General features: G+C 43.9%; 1 protein-coding gene across 1 annotated transcript; it reads right to left on the bottom strand.

Annotated features, from left to right (window-relative positions):
* Positions 1–255: 255 nt before the first annotated feature.
* On the bottom strand, positions 256–24495 carry zgc:103559 (Allantoinase, mitochondrial). Its single transcript, XM_055943927.1, has 11 exons — positions 24237–24495; positions 14895–15046; positions 13363–13477; positions 11880–12026; positions 10514–10556; positions 10283–10376; positions 9217–9403; positions 7308–7446; positions 1272–1444; positions 1109–1141; positions 256–608 (listed from the first exon to the last, which is right to left on the bottom strand). The coding sequence occupies exons 1-11, from the start codon at positions 24390–24392 to the stop codon at positions 420–422; spliced, it is 1428 nt and encodes a 475-aa protein (XP_055799902.1). The 5' UTR covers positions 24393–24495; the 3' UTR covers positions 256–419.
* Positions 24496–24837: the final 342 nt, after the last annotated feature.

The raw sequence follows: 24837 nt of genomic DNA, 5'->3' as shown, positions 1-24837 counted from the left end.
TATTCTGCCCTGTCATCTTTGATTCAGGGTGTTTATGAGCTGATATGCTTCCTAGATTTCTGACCGTGTCTGTTGGGTCAGAGATTACTCAGTGACACGAAGAGGCAGTGGGCGGGCACAGGAGATTTACCCCCCCCCAAACCCCCCCCCACCCCACCACCACCACCACCACCACTCTCCTCTAGTTCCTTAACTGTTGTACTATGGAATCTACTCGATTTAGGTGGAGGGAGTAATGTAATGTAGACACACATCTTCTTTTGAAAGAGATGACTTTGTTTATTAAAGCATCTTACAACAACAGTCAAGCCTATTAACTTTGAGACATACATCCCTGGGTCCATTTATTTCATTGTATTGTATTTATTTAGCCAGGATTGTCCCCTCGGTAACATGTCTTGCCACTGTTTTCCAGGCAGTCACAGGGAGACCTGGGTCCCCTCGCTCTTCTCTCCATCACACAGGGAGACCTGGGTCTTCCTCTGGGGGAGGAGGAGATGCTTCCCCAGGGGCGTAGGAGAGAAGGAACCCTGCTTGTACACCACTCTGCCTCGGACGATGGTGACACTCACCTCCCCAAGCAACGTCAGGCCCAGGTAGGGAGTTAACTGGAGAGAGAGACAGGGGGGGGGTCGTCAACCGGGATCATTGCCTTCAACAGATTATGAAGGCTTTATAGGTATAGTCTGGACTGTTCGTCATAGTTTAATATACTGTAGGGTATTGTACCCATAGTTTAATGTTATAGTTCATAGTTTAATATAGTGTAGGGTATTGTACCCATGGTTTAATGTTATAGTTCATAGTTTAATATAATGAAGGGTATTGTACCCATGGTTTAATGTTATCGTTCATAGTTTAATATAGTGTAGGGTATTGTACCCATGGTTTAATGTTATCGGTCATAGTTTAATATAGTGTAGGGTATTGTACCCATGGTTTAATGTTATCGTTCATAGTTTAATATTGTGAAGGGTATTGTACCCATGGTTTAATGTTATCGTTCATAGTTTAATATAGTGTAGGGTATTGTACCCATGGTTTAATGTTATAGTTCATAGTTTAATATAGTGTAGGGTATTGTACCCATGGTTTAATGTTTGCTCACCTTATTTTTGTGATGTATACTAGCGTCTTTCACCTGTGGAAGGTCATCAATGGAAATATTAAATAATAGCTGAGCACAAAACCAACAAATGAACAGTAATGATAAAATGAAAGACTGTGCGTGTTCTTTGTCTTTTAGTGAATCCCTCTCCTGTAATACTAGCCTCAAACTCCTTCTCAGGGTCCCATATGACCAGGTCTGCATCGTGACCGGGAACGAGGCTCCCCTTCTGGTTGTCAAGGCGACAGAGTTGTGCAGTGCGCTGGCAGAGGAGCCTCACCACGTCTGGCAGAGTGAAACCTTTCTTACTGGCGGACGTCCAGAACAGAGACAGACCTAAGACAGTGAGAGACAGAGAGACAGAGAGAGACAGAGACAAAATGAGGTGGAAACTGAGCTGCACTTCCTAACCTCCTGCCCATATGTATGACCATATTAGAGACACATATTTCCCTCAGATTACACAGACCCACAAAGAATTCGAAAACAAACCCGATTTTGATAAACGCCCATATCTACTGGGTGAAATTCCACAGTGTGCCATCACAGCAGCAAGATTTGTGACCTGTTGCCACAAGAAAAGGTCAACCAGTGAAGAACAAACACCATTGTAAATACAACCCATATTTATGCTTACTTATTTTAACTTGTGTGCTTTAACCATTTGTACATTGTTACAACACTGTATATATTTAATATGACACTCGTAATGTCTTTATTGTTTTGAAACTTCTGTATGTGTAATGTTTACTGTTAATTCGTTTTGTTTGTTTCACTTTTGTGTATTGTCTACCTCATTTGCTTTGGCAATGTTAACACATGTTTCCCATGCCAATAAAGCCCCTTGAATTGAATTGAATTGAATTGACAGACAGAGAGACACAGAGAGACAGATATATACAGAGAGAGACAGACAGATATATACAGAGAGAGACAGACAGAGAGAGAGATACAGACAGACAGAGAGAGATAAATACAGATAGAGACAGAGAGACACAGAGAAAGCGATAGCGAGAGACAAAGAGGGAGAGACAGAGACAGATAGAGATAAAGAGAGAGACAGAGAGACAGATAGACAGAGATGAGAGAGATAAATACAGATAGAGACAGAGAGACACAGAGAAAGCGATAGCGAGAGACAAAGAGGGAGAGACAAAGACAGATAGAGATAAAGAGAGAGACAGATAGACAGAGATGAGAGAGAGAGAGAGAGAGAGAAAGACAGTGAGAGAGATAAAGAGAGAGAGACAGAGACTTTATTTAGTCTCTGAAACAGACCGGATGATATACTGAGATAGAGGACATTTTGAGTGACTGGTCTCTCTATCAGAGTGTGCACTGTACATACGTACACATGGATTTTGTATTGAACACATGTGGTGGAGTAGGGGCCTGAAGGCACACAGCGTGTTGTGAAACTTGTGAATGTATCGTCATGTTTTTTAAATTGTATAACTGCTTTAATTTTGCTAGACCCCAGGAAGAGTAGCTGCTGCCTTGACAACAGGTAATGTGGATCCATAATAAACCACAGGAAGAGTAGCTGCTGCCTTGACAACAGGTAATGTGGATCCATAATAAATTGTACAAACAGGCAAAATGCTAAAGTGCAATGTCAAGCCATCTGTTGAATTCATATTTCAACCCAAGCAAGGTTCTGGTTGAACAAAGGAGAGCCAAATACATACTATAGCATGGGAGAGCTGAATACATACTATAGCCTGGGAGAGCTGAATACATACTATAGCCTGGGAGAGCTGAATACATACTATAGCCTGGGAGAGCTGAATAAATACTATAGCCTGGGAGAGGGAGAGCTGAATACATACTATAGCCTGGGAGAGCTGAATACATACTATAGCCTGGGAGAGCTGAACACATACTATAGCCTGGGGGGGCTGAATACATACAGTAGCCTGGGAGAGCTGAATACATACTGTAGCCTGGGAGAGCTGAATACATACTATAGCCTGGGGGGGCTGAATACATACAGTAGCCTGGGAGAGCTGAATACATACTATAGCCTGGGAGAGCTGAATAAATACAGTAGCCTGGGAGAGCTGAATACATACTATAGCCTGGGAGAGCTGAATACATACTATAGCCTGGGGGGGCTGAATACATACAGTAGCCTGGGAGAGCTGAATACATACTATAGCCTGGGAGAGCTGAATAAATACTATAGCCTGGGAGAGCTGAATAAATACAGTAGCCTGGGAGAGCTGAATACATACTGTAGCCTGGGAGAGCTGAATACATACTATAGCCTGGGAGAGCTGAATACATACTATAGCCTGGGAGAGCTGAATACATACTATAGCCTGGGAGAGCTGAATACATACTGTAGCCTGGGAGAGGGAGAGCTGAATAAATACTATAGCCTGGGAGAGCTGAATAAATACTATAGCCTGGGAGAGCTGAATACATACTGTAGCCTGGGAGAGGGAGAGCTGAATAAATACTATAGCCTGGGAGAGCTGAATAAATACTATAGCCTGGGAGAGCTGAATACATACTGTAGCCTGGGAGAGGGAGAGCTGAATAAATACTATAGCCTGGGAGAGCTGAATACATACTATAGCCTGGGAGAGCTGAATACATACTATAGCCTGGGAGAGCTGAATACATACTGTAGCCTGGGAGAGGGAGAGCTGAATAAATACTATAGCCTGGGAGAGCTGAATAAATACTATAGCCTGGGAGAGCTGAATACATACTATAGCCTGGGAGAGCTGAATACATACAGTAGCCTGGGAGAGCTGAATAAATACTATAGCCTGGGAGAGCTGAATAAATACTATAGCCTGGGAGAGGGAGAGCTGAATACATACTATAGCCTGGGAGAGCTGAATACATACTATAGCCTGGGAGAGCTGAATACATACAGTAGCCTGGGAGAGCTGAATACATACTATAGCCTGGGAGAGGGAGAGCTGAATAAATACTATAGCCTGGGAGAGGGAGAGCTGAATACATACTGTAGCCTGGGAGAGCTGAATAAATACTGTAGCCTGGGAGAGGGAGAGCTGAATACATACTGTAGCCTGGGAGAGCTCAATACATACTGTAGCCTGGGAGAGCTGAATACATACTATAGCCTGGGAGAGCTGAATAAATACTATAGCCTGGGAGAGCTGAATACATACTATAGCCTGGGAGAGCTGAATACATACTGTAGTCTGGGAGAGGGAGAGCTGAATAAATACTATAGCCTGGGAGAGCTGAATAAATACTATAGCCTGGGAGAGCTGAATACATACTATAGCCTGGGAGAGCTGAATACATACTATAGCCTGGGAGAGCTGAATACATACTGTAGCCTGGGAGAGCTGAATAAATACTATAGCCTGGGAGAGCTGAATACATACTATAGCCTGGGAGAGCTGAATACATACTATATATAACCTGGGAGAGCTGAATAAATACTATATATAGCCTGGGAGAGCTGAATAAATACTATAGCCTGGGAGAGCTGAATACATACTATAGCCTGGGAGAGGGAGAGCTGAATACATACTGTAGCCTGGGAGAGCTGAATACATACTATAGCCTGGGAGAGGGAGAGCTGAATACATACTATAGCCTGGGAGAGGGAGAGCTGAATACATACTATAGCCTGGGAGAGCTGAATACATACTATAGCCTGGGAGAGGGAGAGCTGAATACATACTATAGCCTGGGAGAGCTGAATAAATACTATAGCCTGGGAGAGGGAGAGCTGAATACATACTGTAGCCTGGGAGAGCTGAATACATACTATAGCCTGGGAGAGCTGAATAAATACTATAGCCTGGGAGAGGGAGAGCTGAATACATACTATAGCCTGGGAGAGGGAGAGCTGAATACATACTGTAGCCTGGGAGAGCTGAATACATACTATAGCCTGGGAGAGCTGAATAAATACTATAGCCTGGGAGAGGGAGAGCTGAATACATACTATAGCCTGGGAGAGCTGAATACATACTATAGCCTGGGAGAGGGAGAGCTGAATACATACTATAGCCTGGGAGAGCTGAATACATACTATAGCCTGGGAGAGGGAGAGCTGAATACATACTGTAGCCTGGGAGAGCTGAATACATACTATAGCCTGGGAGAGCTGAATAAATACTATAGCCTGGGAGAGCTGAATACATACTGTAGCCTGGGAGAGCTGAATACATACTATAGCCTGGGAGAGCTGAATAAATACTATAGCCTGGGAGAGCTGAATAAATACTATAGCCTGGGAGAGCTGAATACATACTATAGCCTGGGAGAGCTGAATACATACTATAGCCTGGGAGAGGGAGAGCTGAATACATACTATAGCCTGGGAGAGGGAGAGCTGAATACATACTATAGCCTGGGAGAGGGAGAGCTGAATACATACTATAGCCTGGGAGAGGGAGAGCTGAATACATACTATAGCCTGGGAGAGCTTAATACATACTATAGCCTGGGAGAGGGAGAGCTGAATAAATACTATAGCCTGGGAGAGCTGAATACATACTATAGTCTGGGAGAGCTGAATACATACTATAGCCTGGGAGAGCTGAATAAATACTATAGCCTGGGAGAGCTGAATAAATACTATAGCCTGGGAGAGCTGAATAAATACTATAGCCTGGGAGAGCTGAATAAATACTATAGCCTGGGAGAGCTGAATACATACTATAGCCTGGGAGAGCTGAATACATACTGTAGCCTGGGAGAGCTGAATAAATACTATAGCCTGGGAGAGCTGAATACATACTATAGCCTGGGAGAGCTGAATACATACTATATATAACCTGGGAGAGCTGAATAAATACTATATATAGCCTGGGAGAGCTGAATAAATACTATAGCCTGGGAGAGCTGAATACATACTATAGCCTGGGAGAGGGAGAGCTGAATACATACTGTAGCCTGGGAGAGCTGAATACATACTATAGCCTGGGAGAGGGAGAGCTGAATACATACTATAGCCTGGGAGAGGGAGAGCTGAATACATACTATAGCCTGGGAGAGCTGAATACATACTATAGCCTGGGAGAGGGAGAGCTGAATACATACTATAGCCTGGGAGAGCTGAATAAATACTATAGCCTGGGAGAGGGAGAGCTGAATATATACTGTAGCCTGGGAGAGCTGAATACATACTATAGCCTGGGAGAGCTGAATAAATACTATAGCCTGGGAGAGGGAGAGCTGAATACATACTATAGCCTGGGAGAGGGAGAGCTGAATACATACTGTAGCCTGGGAGAGCTGAATAAATACTATAGCCTGGGAGAGGGAGAGCCGAATACATACTATAGCCTGGGAGAGCTGAATACATACTATAGCCTGGGAGAGGGAGAGCTGAATACATACTATAGCCTGGGAGAGCTGAATACATACTATCGCCTGGGAGAGGGAGAGCTGAATACATACTGTAGCCTGGGAGAGCTGAATACATACTATAGCCTGGGAGAGCTGAATAAATACTATAGCCTGGGAGAGCTGAATACATACTGTAGCCTGGGAGAGCTGAATACATACTATAGCCTGGGAGAGCTGAATAAATACTATAGCCTGGGAGAGCTGAATAAATACTATAGCCTGGGAGAGCTGAATACATACTATAGCCTGGGAGAGCTGAATACATACTATAGCCTGGGAGAGGGAGAGCTGAATACATACTATAGCCTGGGAGAGGGAGAGCTGAATACATACTATAGCCTGGGAGAGGGAGAGCTGAATACATACTATAGCCTGGGAGAGCTGAATACATACTATAGCCTGGGAGAGGGAGAGCTGAATAAATACTATAGCCTGGGAGAGCTGAATACATACTATAGCCTGGGAGAGCTGAATACATACTATAGCCTGGGAGAGCTGAATACATACTATAGCCTGGGAGAGCTGAATAAATACTATAGCCTGGGAGAGCTGAATAAATACTATAGCCTGGGAGAGCTGAATACATACTATAGTCTGGGAGAGCTGAATAAATACTATAGCCTGGGAGAGCTGAATAAATACTATTGCCTGGGAGAGCTCAATACATACTATAGCCTGGGAGAGAAAATCCCTATATAGTTGGCAAGGTATGGCTAATAACTAATGGATCTCTAATTGATCTACTGGATCTCGAATGAATCTCTAATGGATCTACTGGATCTTTAACGGATCTCTACGGGATCTCTAATGGGTCTACTGGATCTCTACTGAATCTCTACTGGATCTCACTTACCGAACTGTAAGGAGGAGATCCCTCCCCAGGCCTGAGTGAAATCCCCACTGTCCAATCTCTTCAGGTCTGGTGTGCAGGGGGAGTGATCTGACACAACCATGTCAATCTGACCAGCCTTCAGGGCAGACCACAGCTGCTCCTGGAGGGGTCGAAGGTAATGGGATGTTTTAGATTTTTATTTCGCCTTTATTTAACCAGGTAGGCCAGTTGAGAACAACTTCTGGCCAAGATAAAGCAAAGCAGTGCGACTAAAACAACACAGTTACACATGGGATAAACAAACGTACCGTCAATAACACAATAGAAAATCTGTATACAGTGTGTGCAAATGAAGTAAAGAGGTAAGGCAATAAATAGGCCATAGTGGCAAAGTAATTACAATTTTGCAATTAACACTGGAGTGATAGATGTGCAGATGAGGATGTGCAAGTAGAAATACTGGTGTGCAAAAGAGCAGGAAAAAACAAATACAGGGATGAGGTAGGTAGTTGGTGACGGGCTACATTCAGGTATTCATTTGGAAATAACCATCATGTTCAGTGTGGATGGGTGACTGGCCCCTGTGTTAAACTTCTGTTATGTAATGAGATGGTGTGGATGGGTGACTGGCCGCCGTGTTAAACTTCGGTTATGTAACGAGATGGTGTGGATGGGTGACTGGCCCCTGTGTTAACTTCTGTTATGTAATGAGATGGTGTGGATGGGTGACTGGCCCCTGTGTTAAACTTCTGTTATATAATGAGATGGGTGGTCTATGTTAGTCTTCTACTGTCTGTATGTACGCAGTCTCTCTGTTTATTTGCACTTTCTCTGTGTCTCTTGTTTTCATTTATTAAGGATACATTAATTATTAATCAGTACCAGTCAAATGTTTGGACACACCTAATTTATTCCAGGGTTTTTCTTTATTTTTACTATTTTCTACATTGTAGAATAATAGTTGAAGACATCAAAACTATGAAATAACACATATGGAATCATGTAGTAACCAAAAAAAAGTGTTAAACAAGTCAAAATATATTTTGTATTTGATATTCTTCAAAAGTAGCCACCCTTTGCCTTGATGACGGCTTTGCACACTCTTGGCATTCTCTCAACCAGCTTCACGAGGTAGTCACCTGGAATGCATTTCAATTAGCAGGTGTGCATTGTGAAAAGTTAATTTGTGGAATTTCTTTCCTTCTTAATGCGTTTGAGCCAATCAGTTGTGTTATGACAAGGTAGGGGTGGTATACAGAAGATAGCCCTATTTGGTAAAAGACCAAATCCATATTATGGCAAGAACAGCTCAAATAAGAAAAGAGAAACAGTAGTCCATCATTACTTTGGCTACTTTGAAGAATATGCAATATAAAATATATACATTTTTGGTTACTACATGATTGCATATGTGTTACTTCATAGTTTTGATGTCTTCACTATTCTACAATGTAGAAAATAGTACAAATAAAGAAGGTGTACCTGGCTAGATGTCCCTCTGATGAGAGGTGTACCTGGTTAGATATCACTCTGATGAGAGGTGTACCTGGTTAGATATCACTCTGATGAGAGGTGTACCTGGTTAGATATCACTCTGATGAGAGGTGTACCTGGTTAGATATCACTCTGATGAGAGGTGTACCTGGTTAGATATCACTCTGATGAGAGGTGTACCTGGTTAGATGTCCCTCTGATGGGAAGTGTACCTGGTTAGCTACCCCTCTGATGGGAGGCGTACCTGGTTATCTACCCCTCTGATGGGAGGCGTACCTGGTTAGATATCCCTCTGATGAGAGGTGTACCTGGTTAGCTACCCCTCTGATGGGAGGTGTACCTGGTTAGCTACCCCTCTGATGGGAGGCGTACCTGGTTAGCTACCCCTCTGATGGGAGGCGTACCTGGTTAGCTACCCCTCTGATGGGAGGCGTACCTGGTTAGCTACCCCTCTGATGGGAGGACAGCATTTGAACTGTGTGGCCCCAGCAGGGATGTGTTCAGCAGACAGGCTGAGGTAGTGATGGGTGGTCTCCACCGTTAGAGGGGCTCCAGCCTGCTTCGCTGCCTGGATCAGGGCCAGGGGCTGGGCAGAGGACAGGTGCACTATGTGGCAATGCACCCTTGAGAGAGACATACACAGTCCACATCAGAGCCCAGGGCTGGGCAAAGGACAGGTGCACAATGTGGCAATGCTCCCTAGAGAGTTAGAGATAAAAACCTCTGTACATTTGACATGTTACTGCTTTTGTTTTGTATACAAATGATCAATAAATAGAATGTTGAAAAATCTAAGAGAGATACTCAGAGGGGCATCTCTAAACCCTCGTTGCTGATCTCTAACGATTAGATATGAACTCAAACAGCAGCACAGTACATAACACAGCTTCCATCACTATGGTGGGCGTGTTCCTACTGGTACCTCAGGCAGTAGCAGTAGAGATAGTTGTAGTAGTAGAGATAGTAGTAGTAGTAGCAGTAGTAGTAGTAATAGCAGTAGTGTTAGTAGTAGTAGTAGTAATAGTAGTAGCAGTGTTAGTAGTAGTAGTAGTAGTAGTAGCAGTAGTTTTAGTAGTAGTAGTAGTAGTAGTAGCAGTAGTAGTAGTAGCAGCAGTAGTAGTAGCAGCAGTAGTAGTAGTAGTAGTAGCAGTAGTAGTAGTAGCAGTACTAGTAGTAGTAGTAGTAGCAGTAGTAGCAGTAGTAGTAGTAGTAGCAGTAGTAGTAGTAGTAGTGTAACCGATGTGAAATGGCTAGCTAGTTAGCGGTGGTGCGCGCTAATAGCGTTTCAATCGGTGATGTCACTCGTTCTGAGACCTGAAGTAGTTGTTCCCCTTGCTCTGCAAGAGCCGTTTCTTTTGTGGCGCGATGGGTAACGATGCTTCGAGGGTGGCTGTTGTCGATGTGTGCAGAGGGTCCCTGGTTCGAGCCCGGGGCGAGGGGACGGACGAAAGTTATACTGTTACGGTAGCAGCGGTAGCAGTACTAGTAGTAGTAGTTCTTACTGGTATTTCAGGCAGAGCTCAGTGACAGTTCGAATGGCCTCCAGCTCCATAACATCTGGTCTGGACTTGAGGAAGGTGGAGTACTCTTTGGGGTCTATGGAAAGTAGTGATGGGGATGGAAGTAAGAGGATGGTTCTTATAGATACGGTTAAATTACTCTGACACACCAGTAGCAAAATACTGCTTCATCTTTCTGATGCCTTTTTTTTGCCATCGGCGTTAAAATGATACCTGCTTCCTCTGATGGCAGGGGGACATCCCTCTCAGCATGAAACTACAGAGAAAAGGAGAAGAAGTCAAGGTTGGTATTTGTTAACCACTTAGTTTATAAGGTGTATAACATGGATAAATAAATTCCCTTCAATCTGTTTCAAGAGTATTTTTTCACCCCCATGGCTTACAAGTTTTATATTATAGAGTAGACACGAGTTACATAGAAATACAACAAGAAAGAAAAAAAACTTTCCAATGCAGTGAGTGTGTTTGTGAGGAAGCTGTGAATTCTAGAATGAGGAACTGGGCGTGCTCAATCAAAAGTTTGTTGTGAAAAAAACGTGTCTAGGAACCGTGTTCAAATGGTCTATACTGGAAAAAAGGAAAAACCTGTACTCACTGAAATGCCCTTGTAAGTCACTACCATAGTAGACATGTCTCTGTAAGTCACTACCATAGTAGACATGTCTCTGTAAGTCACTACCATAGTAGACATGTCCCTGTAAGTTACTACCATAGTAGACATGTCCCTATAAGTCACTACCATAGTGGACATGTCCCTATAAGTCACTACCATAGTAGACATGTCCCTATAAGTCACTACCATAGTAGACATGTCCCTGTAAGTCATTACCATAGTGGACATGTCCCTATAAGTCACTACCATAGTAGACATGTCCCTATAAGTCACTACCATAGTAGACATGTCCCTGTAAGTCACTATCATAGTGGACATGTCCCTGTAAGTCACTACCATAGTGGACATGTCCCTATAAGTAACTACCATAGTAGACATGTCCCTATAAGTCACTACCATAGTAGACATGTCCCTATAAGTCACTACCATAGTAGACATGTCCCTATAAGTCACTACCATAGTAGACATGTCCCTGTAAGTCACTATCATAGTGGACATGTCCCTGTAAGTCACTACCATAGTGGACATGTCCCTGTAAGTTACTACCATAGTAGACATGTCCCTGTAAGTCACTACCATAGTGGACATGTCCCTGTAAGTCACTACCATAGTAGACATGTCCCTGTAAGTCACTACCATAGTAGACATGTCCCTGTAAGTCACTACCATAGTGGACATGTCTCTGTAAGTCACTACCATAGTAGACATGTCCCTGTAAGTCACTACCATAGTGGACATGTCCCTGTAAGTCACTACCATAGTAGACATGTCCCTGTAAGTCACTACCATAGTAGACATGTCCCTGTAAGTCACTACCATAGTGGACATGTCCCTGTAAGTCTGAATTCAAATGGACGCGTTTCGGCGACAGCCTTTGTCAGTTTGCTCTGACTTCTGCTGCTTAAAAGACATTTAAAACAGAAAGAAAATGAGGCGTATTTTATTTCCCATCTGTCTGTGAGTTACCAGGAGAACGCTCCCTGTGCCCTGTAGCTGTTTCATGGCCATGTGCAGATCCTCGTCAGTCACATGAGGGAACTCCTCAACTCCACTGTGGATCAGGAAACACTTAAAACCAGCCACCCCAGCCTGGATCATAGGAAGCAGCTCCAGCTGCAGAGACAGACACAGTTGTATCAGATAGTTTCATAGAAACCACGGTCATGACGTTGAGGTCAAATAAATAAATCATTAATCAGAAGACTATTGATCAGATATGAAAATATCTGAAAAGTTATTTTAGGAAATTATAACTTTGTAATCTGAATATTTTTCCTCGGTGCCCCAACTTCCTAGTTAATTAGTTACGTTATTAATCAGTTGATCGTGTAATAACTAATTACAGAGAATCTTTGATAAAAACTATAAGTCTTCAATTTAATGATAGTAAAGACACGACACCACTATGGGTAGAAGCCAAAGACACACCACAGGGCTTTGGTTTAGGTTCACCCGAGTGATTGGTCGTATTCTTAATTGTCCCGCAAAAAATTATCCATCCTCTCCTCTTCTCCTTGAATCTCTACAGATCTGATATAACTGACCAGGCTAAGGCCAGCATAGTAATGAGATTCCATGTTATGTTCACCTTCCAAGTCTGTCCCAATCAGGGCAGATCAAGGGAAGACGATGAGGAGAGGTGTAACGATTGTCGTCGGGAGAAGGAGAAGAGGACCAAGGTGCAGCGTGGTACGTATCCATAATACTTTTAATCAAGATGAACCGCGAACAAAAACAACAAAACGATCAACGAACAGTTCTGACGGGTGCAACAAACACTAACCAGAAAATAATCACCCACAACTAACAGTGGGAAAACAGGCTACCTAAGTATGGTTCTTAATCAGAGACGACGATAGACAGCTGCCTCTGATTGAGAACCACACCAGGCCAAACACATAGAAATTGAAAAGCTAGACCTACAACATAGAATACCCACCCACATCACACCCTGACCAAACTAAAAATAGAAACATACAAAGCAATCTACGGTCAGGGCGTGACAAGAGGACAGGACTTTTTGACAATTTTTGACTGTTCCATTGGGAACAGATGTCAGATCAACATCTAGTTTATATTTACACAAAATGCTCTTTAAATGTATAACTTTTTTTTGCAAATCCAATCAGTTTTCCAGGTTGATGGAAACAGCGTTATTTTGAACTGTTTTTTTGCCTAGTGGGGTTAGTTTCATCTCTACTTTTTGTCCCTCAACCAACTCTGTGACCTTGTGGTTAGAGTGTCTGCCCTGAGATTGGAAGCTTGGATGTTTTGATCCCTGGCGAGTCATACTAAATACTGTAAAAATGGGACCTGATGCGTCTCTGCTTGGTACTCAGCATTTAAGGAGATAGATAGGGGGGGGGGGGGAGGCCCTGCGATAGACTAGCATCCTGTCCAGGGGGTGTTCTTGTACATCATGCTATCATTCCCACAGCTAGTACTGTACCTGGTTGCCAGGGATGACCCCTCCCCAGAAGGCAGTGTCTACAAAACACTTTCCTGACGCTGCTGCCATCTTCTCATGGAAGTTATCCAGGGTGGTGGTCGGCGGGATGCTGTTGCTATGGAGACAGTCATTAGAACACAGTTCATATTGCACATTTTAAATCTCTTTTCAATCTTTTAATTTAATTTTATATTTTTTTAGATATCCTTAGTGATCCTCAGTTTGGCCAGATCTGAATGTGTTCGTTGAGTACAGGAGAAGCCTAAGTTAGTCAATGTGACAGGCATGTCTTGACAATGTGATCTTTATTCAAGGTCAGATTTAGAAAAGTACATTTGAGGTAATCTGTAGTTTACCCGTCCACTATCTCAGACTCCTAACCTCTGACCTTACGCCTGAATCTGAACAATGGGGTATAGTTCAATCTGTGGTTACCCGTCCACTATCTCAGACTCCTAACCTCTGACCTTACACCTGAATCTGGACAATGGGTAATGGTTCTATGTGAAAAGCGACTCAGCCTCTATCACTCCTTACCGCTACCCATTTGGCCTTAACTCCCCCATGTCTGCAAATCTGAGGGGTCTGGATAGGCATAACCAGAAAAGCTTTAACCTCACAGATCTGCAAACATTGAAGGTTTAAGGCCAAGGTAAGGGGTAGGGAACTAATTGTGACTGGCTGCTCCATGTTCTTGGTCAGAGGACCACAATGGAAATCCCAGACTTTATCCTCCATGATTCCACTCATGTACTGTACACGTATGTATTTATCAGGCTTATGTGTGGTTGTTTTAACAATGGTAGAATTAATAAACTAAACTCAACTTTGTAGTGACTTACAGAGACATATCCACTATGGTAGTGACTTACAGGGACATGTCCACTATGGTAGTGACTTACAGGGACATGTCCACTATGGTAGTGACTTACAGGGACATGTCCACTATGGTAGTGACTTACAGGGACATGTCCACTATGATAGTGACTTACAGGGACATGTCTACTATGGTAGTGACTTACAGGGACATGTCTACTATGGTAGTGACTTACAGGGACATGTCTACTATGATAGTGACTTACAGGGACATGTCCACTATGGTAGTGACTTACAGGGACATGTCCACTATGGTAGTGACTTACAGGGACATGTCCACTATGGTAGTGACTTACAGGGACATGTCTACTATGGTAGTGACTTACAGAGACATGTCCACTATGGTAGTGACTTACAGGGACATGTCCACTATGGTAGTGACTTACAGGGACGTGTCCACTATGGTAGTGACTTACAGAGACATGTCCACTATGGTAGTGACTTACAGGGACATGTCCACTATGGTAGTGACTTATAGAGACATGTCTACTATGGTAGTGACTTACAGGGACATGTCCACTATGGTAGTGACTTACAGGGACGTGTCCACTATGGTAGTGACTTACAGAGACATGTCCACTATGGTAGTGACTTACAGAGACATGTCTACTATGGTAGTGACTTACAGGGACATGTCCACTATGGTAATGACTTACAGGGGCATGTCTACTATGGTAGTGACCCCTCCTGCAGCAGCGGCCCTCGTGGCAGTCCAGAATCCCTCCCAGGTGGTGCGACCCGGTTCATTCACATGGACGTGACAGTCCACGATACCAGGCATCACCAGACGGTCTCCCACATCCAACACCTGCCATCAGTGTAACAGATGTATGTTATAAATACAGCTATACATGTTATAGCACCTGCCATGAAATAACTGATGATTGGCTGAGAGAAATTAAGGATTAAAAGATTGTGGGGGCTGTTTTGTTAGACTTCAGTGTGGATTTTGACATTGTCGATCATAGTCTGTTGCTGGAAAAACTTATATGCTATGGCTTTACAGGTCTTGCTATATTGTAGCTAAAGAGTTACCTGTCTAACAGAACACAGAGGGTTTTCTTTAAATGGAAGGCTCTCCAACAAAATCCAGGTAGAATCAGAAATTCCCCAGGGCAGCTGTCTAGGCCCCTTACTTTTTTCAATTTTTATTAACAACATCTTACAAAAAGTAAGGGGCCTAGACAGCTGCCCTGGCGAATTTCTGATTTTCTGAGTAAAGCTACGTCAGTAATGCTACGTCAGTAATGCTACATCAATAATGCTACATCAGTAATGCTACATCAGTAATACTAATGCTACGTCAGTAATGCTACATCAGTAATGCTACGTCAGTAAAGCTACGTCAGTAATGCTACATCAGTAATGCTACGTCAGTAATGCTACATCAGTAATACTACGTCAGTAAAGCTACATTAGTAATGCTACATCAGTAATACTACGTCAGTAATACTACATCAATAATGCTACATCAGTAATACTAATGCTACGTCAGTAATGCTACATCAGTAATGCTACATCAGTAATGCTACATCAGTAATACTAAAGCTACGTCAGTAATGCTACGTCAGTAATGCTACATCAGTAATGCTACATCAGTAATACTATGTCAGTAAAGCTACGTCAGTAATATTACATCAATAATGCTACATCAGTAATACTAATGCTACGTCAGTAATGCTACATCAGTAATGCTACATCAGTAATGCTACATCAGTAATACTAAAGCTACGTCAGTAATGCTACGTCAGTAATGCTACATCAGTAATGCTACATCAGTAATACTATGTCAGTAAAGCTACGTCAGTAATATTACATCAATAATGCTACATCAGTAATACTAATGCTACGTCAGTAATGCTACATCAGTAATGCTACATCAGTAATGCTACATCAGTAATACTAAAGCTACGTCAGTAATGCTACGTCAGTAATGCTACATCAGTAATGCTACATCAGTAATACTATGTCAGTAAAGCTACGTCAGTAATATTACATCAATAATGCTACATCAGTAATACTAATGCTACGTCAGTAATGCTACATCAGTAATGCTACATCAGTAATGCTACATCAGTAATACTACGTCAGTAATGCTACGTCAGTAATGCTATGTCAGTAATGCTACATCAGTAATGCTACATCAGTAATACTACGTCAGTAATGCTATGTCAGTAATGCTACGTCAGTAATGCTACGTCAGTAAAGCTACGTCAGTAAAGCTACGTCAGTAATGCTACATCAGTAATACTACGTCAGTAAAGCTACGTCAGTAATGCTACATCAGTAATGCTACGTCAGTAAAGCTACGTCAGTAATGCTACGTCAGTAATACTACGTCAGTAATGCTACGTCAGTAATACTACGTCAGTAATGCTACATCAGTAATACTACGTCAGTAAAGCTACGTCAGTAATGCTACATCAGTAATGCTACGTCAGTAAAGCTACGTCAGTAATGCTACATCAGTAATGCCACGTCAGTAAAGCCACGTCAGTAATGCTACATCAATAATGCTACATCAGCAATGCTACATCAGTAATGCTACATCAGTAATACTACGTCAGTAATGCTACATCAGTAATACTACGTCAGTAATGCTACGTCAGTAAAGCTACATCAGTAATACTATGTCAGTAATGCTACGTCAGTAATACTATGTCAGTAATGCTACGTCAGTAATACATCAGTAATGCTACATCAGTAAAGCTACATCAGTAATGCTACATCAGCAATGCTACATCAGTAATGCTACGTCAGTAATGCTACATCAGTAATGCTACATCAGTAATGCTACATCAGTAATACTAATGCTACGTCAGTAATGCTACGTCAGTAATGCTACGTCAGTAATGCTACATCAGTAATGCTACATCAGTAAAGCTACATCAGTAATGCTACATCAGCAATGCTACATCAGTAATGCTACATCAGTAATGCTACGTCAGTAATACTAATGCTACGTCAGTAATGCTACGTCAGTAATGCTACGTTATAGATCAGTGTATCTCAATCCTGGACCTGGGCATTATCATGAACACGTATAACTACTTTTAATTTATAATCTGGTCCTGGGCACCAGAGGGGTTTACATTTAGTTTTTTGCCTGATTCAAATCATCCAAACTTGATGATGAGTTGATGATTTGAATCAGCTGTGTAGTGCTAGGGGCAAAAACAAAAAATGTGCACACCCTTGGGTCTCAAGACCAGGATTAAGATACACCGTTATATATAGTTATACACCTTCATAGTAATGCTCAATCAGTAATGGCCAACTGGCACCTCATTCCCTATATAGTGAACTACTTTTGACCAGGGCCCTTAGGGCTCATAGGACTCTGGTCAAAAGTAGTTCACTATGTAGGGAATAGGGTGGTATTTGGGACACAGTTGTAGTAATACAGATGTTATTACAGTGTAATTACATTTTTTTTTTAGAATGACGAACGACTTCAGCAATCTAGGCCACAACTATGCCTACAAATGGGTGATGAATTAAAACACTGAATGACAGTATATTTTCTCTCCAACAGGGGGAGTAAGTGAGCCAGAGAACCAAGTTTTAAGTTTCCAGTTTTATTTGTCTTATGTACAGGATACACTTCTCTATAATGCAACAACAATAAGAAATAATAAAATAAATAATTAAAGATAAGATAAGAATATAATGAATACATTAGCATAAGTATAATACAGGAAGTCATAATTATAGTACAATATTTACACATGTATCGGAGTAAGGGGGATTGGGGGAGGGCAAGTGATTCAATTGTGCAGTACCAGCAATAGTAAGAAGGGGGGGGGATTGGGGGAGGGCAAGTGATTCAATTGTGCAGTACCAGCAATAGTAAGAACAAATCTCATAGCAGCAATTTGGGTGGCAGGTAGCCTAGTGGTGTCACACCCTGGCCTTAGTTATCTTTGTTTCCTTTATTATGTTTGTTAGGTCAGGGTGTGACATGGGGAAGGTTTGTGTTTGGGTGGTTATATGGTTAAGGGGTTGTTGGGTTTTGTGTGTGTGGTTTTGTGTTGAGTGAGTATGTCTAGGTATGTCTATGGTTTAGTGAGGGTTTCTAGGTATGTCTATGGTTGCCTGAGTGGTTTCTCAATCAGAGACAGGTGTCTTTCACTTGTCTCTGATTGGGAGCCATATTTTAGGCGGCCATAAGCATCATGTGTTTGTTGGGTCATTGAGTTAGTCATTGTCTTAGTCTGTGTCTAGGTCTGTTTCAAGTTGGATGTTTTGCATTTAGTCGGTTTTTGTTTCACGGTCTTGGATTTGTTGTTTTGCTTCGTTAGTTCATCTCCTTAATAAAGAGAAGATGCATTATTTACACGCTGCGCCTTGGTCCTATCTCTCTCCCATGGATGATCGTGACAGAATGACCCAACCAATTTGGACCAAGCAGCGTGAAAGGAGGGAGCCAGAGCCCGTTGTGCAGATACTGGAGGTGAGCAATGGGAAGGATACAGAGACTGTTAAGGATTTATTGAGGAGTTTGGAGGAGAGTGAAAAGAGGGACCTGCTGTGTTGGGGCGTGAGGAACGACATCCACCCGACAGAGCGTGTGCGGGATGTGATGTTACCTGAGTCAGTTCTTCATGTTCGTCCTGAGTTGCGTGCTAACCGTCTGGGAATGACAGTCCCACGAACCAGGCCTCCTGTGTGCATTCCTAGTCCTACACCTCCTGTAACACCTTCCCGCCCCAGCCCAGTACCACCAGTTCCGGCACCACGCCCCAGGATTCCAGGGTGTCTCCAGAGCCCTGTTCGCATTGTTGCTTCTCCCCGCACTCGCCCTGAGATGCGTGCCCTCATCCCGGTACCACCTGTGCCGGTACCACGCACTAGGCCTATAATGCGCTTTGAGAGCCCAGTGTGTCCTGTTGCTGCTCCCCGCACTAGCCCTGAGATGTGTGGCCCCAGCCCGGTACCACCAGTTCCGGCACCACGCACTAGGCCTAATGTGCGTATCCAGGGTCCAGTATGCCCTGTTCCTTCTCCCCGCACTAGCCTTCAGGTGTGTGTCCATAGCCCGGTACCACCAGTGCCGGCACCACGCACCAGGCTGATAGTGCGTCTCAGCCGGCCAGAGCTGCCAGTCTGCCCCGAGTCGTCAGAGCTGCCAGTCTGCCCCGAGTCGTCAGAGCTGCCAGTCTGCCCCGAGTCGTCAGAGCTGCCAGTCTGCCCCGAGTCGTCAGAGCTGCCAGTCTGCCCCGAGTCGTCAGAGCTGCCAGTCTGCCCCGAGTCGTCAGAGCTGCCAGTCTGCCCCGAGTCGTCAGAGCTGCCAGTCTACCCATCGCCATCTGAGCCATCTGTCTGCCCAGCGCCTTCTGAGCCATCCGTCTGCCACGAGCCAGAGTCGCCCGCCAGCCATGATCAGCCAGAGTCGCCCGCCAGCCATGATCAGCCAGAGTCGCCCGCCAGCCATGATCAGCCAGAGTCGCCCGCCAGCCATGATCAGCCAGAGTCGCCCGCCTGCCATGATCAGCCAGAGTGGTCCGCCAGCCAGGATCGGCTGAATCCGCCATTCAGCCAGGATCTACCAGAGACACCGAAGCGGAGATCGACTATGGTGGAGTGGGGGCCACGTCCTGCACCCGAGCCGCCGCCATATTAAGGCCTACCCCGGATCCTCCCCTAGACTTTATGTTGGTGCGCCCGGTGTTCGCACCTTAAGGGGGGGGTTATGTCACACCCTGGCCTTAGTTATCTTTGTTTCCTTTATTATGTTTGTTAGGTCAGGGTGTGACATGGGGAAGGTTTGTGTTTGGGTGGTTATATGGTTAAGGGGTTGTTGGGTTTTGTGTGTGTGGTTTTGTGTTGAGTGAGTATGTCTAGGTATGTCTATGGTTTAGTGAGGGTTTCTAGGTATGTCTATGGTTGCCTGAGTGGTTTCTCAATCAGAGACGGGTGTCTTTCATTTGTCTCTGATTGGGAGCCATATTTTAGGCGGCCATAGGCATCATGTGTTTGTTGGGTCATTGATTTAGTCATTGTCTTAGTCTGTGTCTAGGTCTGTTTCAAGTTGGCATGTTTTGCATTTAGTCGGTTTTTGTTTCACGGTCTTGGATTTGTTGTTTTGCTTCGTTTGGTCATCTCCTTAATAAAGAGAAGATGCATTATTTACACGCTGCGCCTTGGTCCTATCTCTCTCCCATGGACGATCGTGACAAGTGGTGAGAGTGTTAAGCTAGTAACTGCAAGGTTGGTGGGTCGAATCCCCGAGCTGATGGTGAAAATCTGTTGTTCTGCCTCTGAACAAGGCAGTTAACCCACTTCTCCTAGGCTGTCATTGTAAAAAAGTATTTGTTCTTAACTGACTTGCCTAGTTAAATAAATAAAAAATGGTGCTGTGTGTGTAGCATGAATTTACACTGAGTGCACAAGGCACTAAGGACACCTGCTCTTTCCATTTGACTGACCAGGTGAATCCAGGTGAAAGCTATGATCTCTTATTGATGTGACTTGTTAAATCCACTTCAATCAGTGTAGATGAAGGGGAGGAGACAATTGAGACATGGATTGTGTATGTGGGCCATTCAGAGGGTGAAGGGAGAAGACAAAATATTGAAGTGCCTTTGAACGGGGTATGGTAGTAGGTGCCAGGCGCAACGGTCGTGTTAAGAACTGCAACGCTGCTGGGTTTTTAACCCTCAACAGTTTCCCGTGTGTATTAAGAATGGTTAACCACCCAAAGGACATCCAGCCAACTTGAAACAACTGCATTGGAGTCAACATGGGCCAGCATTCCTGTGGAACGCTTTCGACACCTTGTAGAGTCCACGAATTGGGTGACTCAATATTAGGAAAGTGTCCTTATTGTTTTGTACACTCAGTGTATATAAACTCAGCAAAAAATGAAACGTCCTCTCACTGTCAACTGCGTTTATTTTCAGCAAACTTAATGTGCAAATATTTGTATGAATATAACAAGATTCAACAACTGAGACATAAACTGAACAAGTTCCACAGACATGTGACTAACAGAAATGGACTAATGTGTCCCTGAACAAAGGGGGGGTCAAAATCAAAAGTAACAGTCAGTATCTGGTGTGGCCACCAGCTGCATTAAGTACTGCAGTGCATCTCGTCCTCGTGGACTGCACCAGATTTGGCAGTTCTTGCTGTGAGATGTTACCCCACTCTTCCTGTAATGCACAGCGTTGATATTGCCTACAATGACAACAAGCTCAGTCCGATGATGCTGTGACACACCGCCCCAGACCATGACAGACCCTCCACCTCCAAATCGATCCCGCTCTAGAGTACAGGCCTCGGTGTAACGCTCATTCCGTCGACGATAAACACGAATCCGACCATCACCCCTGGTGAGACAAAACTCCGACTCGTCAGTGAAGAGCACTTTTTGCCACTCTGGTCTGGTCCAGCAACGGTGGGTTTATGCTCATAGGTGACGTTGTTGCTGGTGATGGCTGGTGAGGACCTGCCTTACAACAGGCCTACAAGCCCTCAGTCCAGCCTCTCTCAGCCTATTGCGGACAGTCTGAAGGAGAGGTTGTGCATTCCTGGTGTAACTCGGGCAGTTATTGTTGCCATCCTGTATCTGTCCCGCAGGTGTGATGTTCGAATGTACCGATCCTGTGCAGGTGTTGTTACACATGGGTGCCACTGTGAGGACGATCAGCTGTCCGTCCTGTCCCCCTGTAGCTGTCTTAGACGTTTCACAGTACGGACATTGCAATTTATTGCCCTGGCCATATCTGCAGTCCTTATGCCTCCTTGCAGCATGCCTAAGGCACGTTCACGCAGATGAGCAGGGACCCTGGGAATCTTTATTTTGGTGTTTTTCAGAGTCAGTAGAAAGGCCTCTTTAGTGTCTTAAGTTTTCATAACTGTGATCTTAATTGCCTACCGTCTGTAAGCTGTTATTGTCTTAACGACCGTTCCACAGGTGCATGTTCATTAATTGTTTATGGTTCATTGAACAAGCATGGGAAACAGTGTTTAAACCCTTTACAATAAAGATCTGTGAAGTTATTTGGATTTGTACGAATTATCTTTGAAAGACAGGGTCCTGAAAAAGGGACGTTTCTTTTTTTGCTGAGATTATGTGTGTGTGTGTATGTGTGTGTGTGTTTGTGTTAAGCTGTAGACCACACTATTTACCAATAAAGTTTTCATCTATATTTTTGGTAGCTGTCTATTTACCACCACAAACCGATGCTGGCACTAAGACCACACTCAACGAGCTGTATAAGGCCATAAGCAAACAGGAAACCGCTCATCCAGAGGCGGCGCTCAGTTTTAGCTCATTTATACCAGCATGTCACATGTGCAACCACAGGAGAAAAAAAACTCTAAACCACCTTATAACACATTTAAGGTAAAACCCAGATGCAGAAAGTGTAGAAGAAACTAAAGTTTATTACTAACAACAGGGGCAGGCAAAATACAGGTCAAGGCAGGGGTCAATAATCCGGAGAACGTATAAAGGGTCCAGAATGACAGGCAGTCTCAGGTTCAGGGCAGGCAGGGGTCAATAATACAGAACGGTAGGGTAAGGTACAAAACGGCAGGCAGTCTCAGGTTCAGGGCAGGCAGGGGTCAATAATACAGAACGGTGGGGTAAGGTACAACATGGCAGGCAGTCTCAGGGTCACGGCAGGCAGGGGTCAATAATACAGAACGGTAGGCAGTCTCAGGGTCAGGGCAGGCAGGGGTCAATAATACAGAACGGTAGGCTGTCTCAGGTTCAGGGCAGGCAGGGGTCAATAATACAGAACGGTGGGGTAAGGTACAAAACGGCAGGCAGGGGTCAATAATACAGAACGGTGGGGTAAGATACAAAACGGCAGGCAGTCTCAGGGTCACGGCAGGCAGAGGTCAATAATACAGAACGGTGGGGTAAGGTACAACATGGCAGGCAGACTCAGGGTCACGGCAGGCAGAGGTCAATAATACAGAACGGTGGGGTAAGGTACAACATGGCAGGCAGTCTCAGGGTCACGGCAGGCAGGGGTCAATAATACAGAACGGTGGGGTAAGGTACAACATGGCAGGCAGTCTCAGGGTCAGGGCAGGCAGGGGTCAATAATACAGAACGGTGGGGTAAGGTACAACATGGCAGGCAGTCTCAGGGTCACGGCAGGCAGGGGTCAATAATCCAGAACGGTAGGGTAAGGTACAAAACGGCAGGCAGTCTCAGGGCCAGGGGAGGCAGAGGTCAAAACCGGGAAGGACTAGAAAACAGAAGCAGGAAAACAGGCAGGAGCAGGGGGAACAAACGCTGGTAGGTACGAATGAACAAAACAAACTGGCAACAGACAAACAGAGAACACAGGTATAAATAAACTCGGGATAATGGGGAAGATGGGCGACACCTGGAGGGTGGTGGAGACAAGCACAAAGACAGGTGAAACAGATCAGGGTATGACACATTCACATCTACTCCACACACAGAGACACATACAAAGCTCTCCCTCAACTGCTAGCTTAATTCAGTATTTGACTTCCATCCATGTTTGAGGACGTCAGGAGATGACGTGGAAACCAGCCACCATGGGCAACAGTGAGCGTCGTTACGTTCAAGTATGTTTTGGTTTTGGTTAGGTGCTGTGGACAGGGATAGTGGGTGAATCTGCCTCTGATTCCAAAGGTCGCAAGTTCAAATCCAGCTATATAATTTAGCTGTTGTTGAGATTTTTGTTTTAAACCTATCCCAAACCTTAACCATTCTGAGTTAATGCCTGAAATTAACCCTAACCTTAAAAATGTTGCATTAATACTTAAACTTAACCTAAAACACTTCGAAATCTGAAGTTTGCAACAACTTCAAAATTTGACGTTTGAGAAACATAGATGAACGTCTAATTCTGACGTGAGACTGTGAGAACTAGTTGAACTGGGAAGTGTTTTTCTTCATAGGAAATTATTACGCAAACATTCTGAACAAACAAAGTAATAATTAACACAAAAAAATAACAAGAAAAAGACCAAATTGAGCAGAAGCCTGAGAGCTAATCAATACCTACATCACAGCCAGCAGCAGTATCCCCAGTAGAACCACTGGACTCTGGGAGGATTTTGTGTATCTTTCCCTCCTTGATGACAATCAGAGCAGGCCGTATCTCTGTGCCACACAGAACCCTGCTACTCCTCACTGCACTCACGGTCGACCCAGGCTCCATTACTGCAGGACCACCTGGGCTAGTCTAAAGAGTAAAACAAACGGGCTTTGCTAGTCTAAAGAGTAAAACAAACAGACTCTGCTTTTAAGTCTGGTCTGTGTGCAGATATTCTATTGAATTAGGGCGAGGCACCTCCCCCAAGTCAGGCGAGCGAAGCCTTGCGTAAGATAGTGCTTACAGACAGTGATAGAGGTTTTTTGACCTCTCCTTTACTCTGTATATAGAATGAACCCACGAGCCAAGTACCATGTATAAAGCAACTCGTTTTCAGGGGGATATATGTTAGTGAAATATGTCTAGTGAGATCTATCTCTCTTTTAACATTAGATTTGTAATTTTTACACTAGCCTTAGACGTGGTGTGGCCAAAGCTATATTCTTGATTCATGTGAGTGCAGCTATTATCATACTGTAAGTATAATGTATAGACACTGAGTATACAAAAC

Source organism: Salvelinus fontinalis, chromosome 14, assembly GCF_029448725.1.
Source record: "Salvelinus fontinalis isolate EN_2023a chromosome 14, ASM2944872v1, whole genome shotgun sequence".
Classification (NCBI taxonomy): domain Eukaryota; kingdom Metazoa; phylum Chordata; class Actinopteri; order Salmoniformes; family Salmonidae; genus Salvelinus; species Salvelinus fontinalis.
This window is presented reverse-complemented; position numbering and strand designations above follow the sequence as displayed.